The sequence below is a fragment of the Etheostoma spectabile genome, chromosome 4 (genome assembly GCF_008692095.1).
Source record: "Etheostoma spectabile isolate EspeVRDwgs_2016 chromosome 4, UIUC_Espe_1.0, whole genome shotgun sequence".
Taxonomy (NCBI): Eukaryota; Metazoa; Chordata; class Actinopteri; order Perciformes; family Percidae; genus Etheostoma; species Etheostoma spectabile.
Genome location: NC_045736.1, coordinates 10,935,862 through 10,942,769, shown reverse-complemented (window position 1 = coordinate 10,942,769; position 6,908 = coordinate 10,935,862). Strand labels below are relative to the sequence as shown.

Sequence of the window (6,908 nt, the reverse complement as noted above, 5' to 3'; positions counted from 1 at the left end):
TAATGACATGCAGCAAAGGGCCACAGGTCAGAGTGGAACCCACGGGTGCTGTGTTGAAGAGTGAACCTCTATAAATGGGTGCCCGCTCCACCAGGTGAGCTACCCAGGCGCCCCTAAAAGATAGATCTGTCAAACATGCCACAGTTAAAGTCTGAACGTGCAACAAATAGGAAAGGAGACAGGGTGGTATATGGTTTTGAAAATAAAATCACATATTATCATATCACATTTATCTGCATGAAGAGCTAAGTGTACCATTGTAGATTGAAGACATAAGTCATGATATATTTAGTCAAGATTCTGCTGGCTCGTAAGTATAAATAAACTGTTTACAGCATGCAGAAAGGAACTGCTCATTAAAAGATTGCATTAACATTAAATACGTTTATTTTTTACTTCAAAGGTGTGGGGTATGTACAAAACAAAATGCCTGTATAGTAAGGAAATTTAAAAAAAAATCTCACAAAACTGTCACACAACTAACCACAAGCCTGTACACATAAGTAATTCCACTTCATTTCTGAAATAAGAACTTAAGACAAGCATAAACACAAAACCTAAAAGCACAATACTCCTATGTTCGCTGCAAATACCTTGTTTTGATACAGCACTTTATACAAAAATAATGTAGTAAAAACAATTCAAAATTCAGCAGGCAGAAAGTAACTGCCAACAGATATCATTGTACAGTTTGTATTTAAGAGGTATTGAAGAAGAAGTGAGTGGGGAGGGACACTCTTAATCCCGGTAATGTATGTATCTGTTGAGCCAGTTCTTGCTTGTTAAAAATACATCAACTTTAGAAAACTGATACAAAAAAAACATCTGTACAGTATATTATTTATGTTTTTTGTTAGCTATGGTAGTACAAATGGTAGTTGGTCACGTATTGTTCATATTCCATATTGTAGTCAACACATTGATCCAAAAAAGTATAAATATCTGTGTAACCTAATGCTATCCAATACAACAGTTCTGCAATGAATGCTTCCTTTGTGATGCTTGTAAGGTGTGAATGTTGTTTAGACTAGCTGACTCTACTTTTGGGTAATTCTTGTGGCTGTGTTTTGTGGTGTTGTTGTGTTAGACTGCACTCTTTTGAAATGTTTAGTTTTTTTTCTACTTCCTTTTCAATGGGGGAAGGCCTATTTTTATAGTTTTTCTATGCTATCCAATCCTTTACAAACGGATTGGAAACTACAGATTCAAATAAATTACCATACATCTAACACCGGTCTAATATGGCCTGAAGAGTTCTCTCACAGGACTGTTCAATTGTACATTGTACATGGGTTTCTATGTTTCTAGTCGGGTGTACACGGCTACATGCCATAAAATGAATGTTCCCAACTTAATGACGACCACAACGATAATGCCTGAGATATCTGAATTTATCTTTCTAGGGTCATTAAAGTCCAATTCTTATTCAAAGATAGTGAAGGTAATTTCCAACACAGTGTGTGCTTTCTGTGAAATACAACAGAAGCACAACAAGTGATATGAAACTAAAGCTTTTAACAGTGGAAGTTGCCATTTCCTTCTGCAAGAAAGTCCACATCCACATCTTTACCCACATACAAGTCACACAAACACAAACAGACTCCTGAACATAGAGATATTTCCGTGCAATTGGCTAGATATCTTCTATCTATCAATACACAGAACATCATCCTCATCCTTTAAAAGGTAGCTTTTGGATTTCAATCATTTCAAACTTCACATACTGTAACTGACTTTCTTACCTTTTCCCACAATGTTAATGTGTTGGACCAATGTTTAATTATGTTGAACAGTCAACAGTCAATCAAACCTGCTCCTTAAAAACAAGGAAGCAAACAAACAAAATCCTTCACTCTTTGTTGGCCCCACTGCTGAGATTGTTGTCTGTTGACTGGCTTGTCTGAGAGCCTTGATTTTCATCTCCACATGAAATATACCGTCTCCAGAGCTTCAGGTACGCTGTCTTGATCTTGTGTATTTTGAACGCATACACAACTGGGTTTACAGCTGAGTTAGCATGAGAAAGCAGAATGCCAATATAGAGAGCTTGTACTGGTACATAATCTCGCCCACCAAAATAAAACATGCAGTTCGTTATGTGGAGAGGGAGCCAGGACAACGCAAACAGAGCCAAGACCAGAGACAGAGATCCTGCCAGCTGTTTTTCTTTCTTTAGGTAGAGCTGCGACTGTGTCTGGGCACCGTTGCCTGGTTTCCCTCGAAGGTTTCCTCGGATTGTCCAGAAAATATATGCGTACAATACAGTCATCACCAACAGAGGTAGCAGGGTGCAAAGAAAGAAGTTGAAGTAAACCAAGTATGACAAGGGGATCACATCCATAAACTTGCAGACAATAGTAGAGTTGACGGACTTAGACCAGGTTTCATGGTTGTACCATCCAAGCATCGGAGCAAAGCTCAGTGGTATTCCAACAAGCCAACATGCTGCTACTACAAGCCAAGAATGTGTCGGTGTTACAGTCCTTTTGTACCTAAACAGAAAAACACTAATTATTGATATGTCCAATTATATGTAGTTAAAATGCACAGTATAGAACCATCATTAGCTCATTGTAGGGATGTACAGTGCAAGTCATGCAAAAGGGCCAGAGAAGAGTGTGAGATGAAATGGAGAAAAAGTCCTACCTGAGAGGTAAAAACACCCGGAGGAAGCGGTCCACTGCAATAGCCGCAAGAGACAAAACTGAGACTAGGGTCAACAGGATGACCACACAGCTGATAAAGACACAGCCGTAGAAAGAAGTGTTCACACGTCCATCCACCAACACCGCCAGCGGTATGGCCACACAGCCAACCAATAAGTCAGCCACAGCCAGACAGACAATAAGGCAGAAGGTAGGCTGCTGAATGCTTTTACTGGTCCACAACGCCAAAATAACCAACATGTTACCAAGACAGCAGCTAACAGCAATGAGCACTTCCAACAACGTGTAGATAACTTCTCCCACAGCCATTGTGCTTTCCTTCTGCTTTATGTTTGGTGGTTAATGATGTAGAGCGTCTGCTTATGAGTCTGAGCCTAATTGTGCTGTGCTGTTCAATTTATCATTCATCTCGGTCTTGTGAAACCTTTGAGGAAGTCTTTGGCGACTTACTTTTTTTTAAAAAGTTGTTACGACACTAAGATACTTTCGCTGCACGCTATGTGGATTTTTGCAGGCTCATGTATTAGGATTGTAGCATTTAACTTGTAATGTTGGGCCGTGTCTGTTAAAAATATGTATGTTTGCTGTTGCAGCATAGAATACAATAGAATAGAACAGAACAGAATAGGTTTTGTTGTCATTGGACAGCAGCTGTCCCACAAAATCTTTCCACAACTCACCCGCAGTGGTACACAAATAAACTGACAGTAGGCCTACCCTTAAAAAGGCAAAAGACACCGAATAAACACATACATGTAGTAAATATAGTGACTTCAATGTTAAAAATCAGCAAATGTGCAGCATCATTTGTATTTGTATTAGCAGAAAGACCGCTATCATGTGAATGACAAAAAAGTCTCTGATAAGAGCCCTCATGTTATTTGTGTCAGGAGGAAATTACTCATTTCTTGAGCACAGGTCATCTTAGCTGCATTCTGCACTAAACATCTTAGTTTTGGTACATTGACTGGCATTGGGCTGCAGTTGTCTATCACGCTGCTTTTCCCAGTCAGTTACAGCCAATCCCAGACATAACATATCATATTTGTATCAATATGACATTTAGATTGATTTATTAGAAGCATTAGATACAATCTCTGAGAAAAAGCTCCCGCTTCTCAGCATGATTCTAATCTAAAATTTAAACATGCTCGTTTTTTTCTCTCTCACATATGTGGTGGGTTGTCTTTGTGGTGGTGGTGGTTGTGGTTAGGGCTGTGCATGTGCACTTCCGCTCCTCCTAAAAGGCTAAACTCACTTAGCCAACATTTGTATATATTATTTATTTTAAAGGGAATTCAAAAATGAGAAAACGATAGAGGGAAATTTCACAGTTGAAGGTATTTTCACTGTTTTTCACTGAGGTTCAATATGCAACATCTTTTGCAAAAGTCAATTAGTGTTCATGTTAAATAATCATGATTTCAATACTGACCAAAAAAATTGTGATTATGATTTTTTTCTCTCCATAAATAAGCAGCCCTAGTTGTGGTATGTATGTGTCATCAAATGACACACAAATAAGTTACATAAATAAATGTTACTGACCAGGGTCATTGCTCCAATTTATGGTAAAAATGTCTTTTATTTTTTTTAAAGGAAAATGCAAGATTCAGGCAGCAGGTGACATTCTATATATGAAAATATGAAGGTAACATAATGCAGTAAGGTTCTCAGCCATTTTGTATTGGCTTCAAATATTTGTTCTCCTATAGATCAACTTCTCGTTTAATGTTATCCTTGCTGAGCCAACACACATGCAGGCATGATTTACTCTTCCCTTCTATTTTGTCTTTTGTTTGGGAGAAGCAATCTCAGTAAATGTCCATTTTCACATCAATGATACGTTATTTCATTTTAATTAATTAATTTCAAAATGAATCCCACCTACAGTATGTGTGTTCTCAGAAAAGTTGAGAATAATATAAAGTAAGTAATATTAGGAGATATTGTTTAATATTAGGAGAATAAAGTGGCAATTTAATAACCTCATTAAACCCACCAGGTCACCAGCGCCCTGGTTATGGTAGCCCATCTGTGTTTCACATTGAACATTAAAACACAAAAATTCAGAACTTAGACAGTATGGACCCGCAACATTGTTCAATTGGCTACATTCTCAGCAATTAAATCGCCATAAGCACCAAGACAGGATTGGTAAACTTGATGCTCATCCATGAACAGAAGAGACAAGAAATCTTTATGATTCCCTAGCCTGCCAATAAACACTAAATCAGGGTCCATCCCTGGCTTATTTATATTCCTCTAGTCCGTTAGTGTCCACCAATCAAAAGAATCAAAAGTAGTTTTCATAAACATTCATCCAAGTTGTGAATATTGCGTGCATTGCTAACTGTATGCTTAGTAAGGTTTTGCTACCAGAGCTGAGTTAAAAGATTTAAGAAAGAAAAAAGAGCTTACAACCAAAAGATGTCCTGAGGCAGGCGGGTAAATCCAGAAACAAAATAAATGGAACAGCCAAAGCACATGAACTAAAACACTCAAAACCACTTGGATAGAGAGATGCAGGGGAATGGGGCAGAGAAAGACGATGACTCGACAAGAGACAAGCACAGAGACTAAATACACAAGGTAATGTAGTAATGGGTAGTAACCAAGGGACAGGTGACATGAGGACTGAGGAACAGGTGAAACACATCAGGGCGGGGCAGACAATCACAAAAGGCGGGAAAACACAAGGCAGGAAGTAAAGCCAGACAGACACAGGAAAAACAGACACCACAAACCACGCCCCCTTTCATAACTGGTGTCCCGTTTGATGTAGTCTTATGTGAGGTATCAATGAACTCAGCTGAGACTTCCTTTTTTATTGGTAAAGTTTGCCCCTACCCCTCTGCTTTGGCCACGCCCCCTTTCCTAGCTAATGAACTGTGTGACGAGTCTTGTGTGACGTATCCTTGAACTCAGCAGGGAGTTCCCTTTTTATTGCTGATGATTTGCACTGTCTGAGTGCGGCACAAATCCAAGGTTGCAAGGACCGCCAGTAACCCCGATGCGCCGAGCTTGCAGCTTTAATTTATACTGCATTTGAATTTTAATTACTAAATTTGAATAATTCCATTAGTCCAGCATGGATGATTTTATTGCATTAATGATTCTTTCTAGACCAGAGGGTCATAGGAAGTGATTCATTTTGGAGATGACTCTAATAATAATAATAATAATAATAATAATAATAAATTGAATTTGTATAGGGCTTTTCCCAAGCTCAAAGTCGCTTTACAGAGTAGATAATAAAAAAAAAAAACTAACTTTAACTCTGAGTTAAGATGATGACTCAGAAAAGAAACCAGACCTCAACATAATTTACCTGTCTGTTAAAACTTAAAAAAAATATAACACCAAGGTTCTTGGCATGTGATCTCATGTAGGCAGAAAGGTGATTTAGATTCTGGGCAACAACAGTGATTTGGTGTTGGGGGCCCAAAGAGTTTAGCTGAAGGAAATGATGAGCCAATCAGTTTTTGTATGTCTTGCAGACAATTTTGTAAACGAGTTACGTCGTCGGCCTGATTATGGGAATTGGGTGAGTCTGTACATTTAACAAGCCGCTCCCTGATTTATTTTTAACTGCGCTCCATTCAGCTTATTCATTTGAATACTGACATCCATTTGGAAAACTGCTGTGGTTGACCAATTGATATAGACACAAACAGAGACAGCATAGCAGCCGCAGTCATTATGTTGGGGTGAAATAAATTTGGCATTACACTGGGATGCTCTGTGAGGATGTTGAGAATACTTTTGTCAACTGGGACCGGTAATAGAAGCTTTACTGTCATGTGGTCCCTGTGGCACATATGTAAGCGGATCCTTGCAAGGCCATAATCAAATTCAATCCTTCTGTTTATAGATAATGATGTGTGATGTATTGCCACCAAAGGGAGTCTTCTGTAGAGGAATATCAGTGGAAGAAATGATCATGTATGTATACGGTAATCAATGATGGCATGTGTCTAATGTCTTTTCTATTCATAGGCCTTATATAGGGCTAACTCTTTAGCTGGTTAGCTGAAACCATAAGTCTACCACATGTTCCAATTTGTTGCAATTTCAATTTCCCATAAATGATCATCATTTCTTTGTTTATTTGACAAATGTTCTTATTGTCGTTATTATTATTAGTGTTATTTTGTTGTCTTTATATTGTATTTTTTATTTCTTTTTTCTTGCTAAAACTGCTGCTGGAACTTTGAATTTCCTTGCGGGAGTCATCCCAAA

General features: G+C 38.3%; 1 protein-coding gene across 1 annotated transcript; it reads right to left on the bottom strand.

Annotated features, from left to right (window-relative positions):
• Positions 1–125: 125 nt before the first annotated feature.
• LOC116688347 (adenosine receptor A1) lies at positions 126–3,173 on the bottom strand. The gene is made up of 2 exons (XM_032514349.1): positions 2,647–3,173; positions 126–2,492 (listed from the first exon to the last, which is right to left on the bottom strand). Exons 1-2 carry the CDS (start codon positions 2,973–2,975, stop codon positions 1,850–1,852), a joined length of 972 nt encoding a protein of 323 aa, XP_032370240.1. The 5' UTR covers positions 2,976–3,173; the 3' UTR covers positions 126–1,849.
• Between the last annotated feature and the right edge of the window lie 3,735 nt (positions 3,174–6,908).

What these genes read in the sequence shown, in the direction of transcription:
- LOC116688347 (XM_032514349.1), bottom strand. Translation starts at nt 2,975, where the DNA reads ATGGCTGTGGGAGAAGTTATCTACACGTTGTTGGAAGTGCTCATTGCT. An exon ending in CGGGTGTTTTTACCTCTCAG is followed by an intron (nt 2,493 to 2,646) that starts GTAGGACTTTTT and finishes TTTTCTGTTTAG; the next exon opens with GTACAAAAGGACTGTAACAC.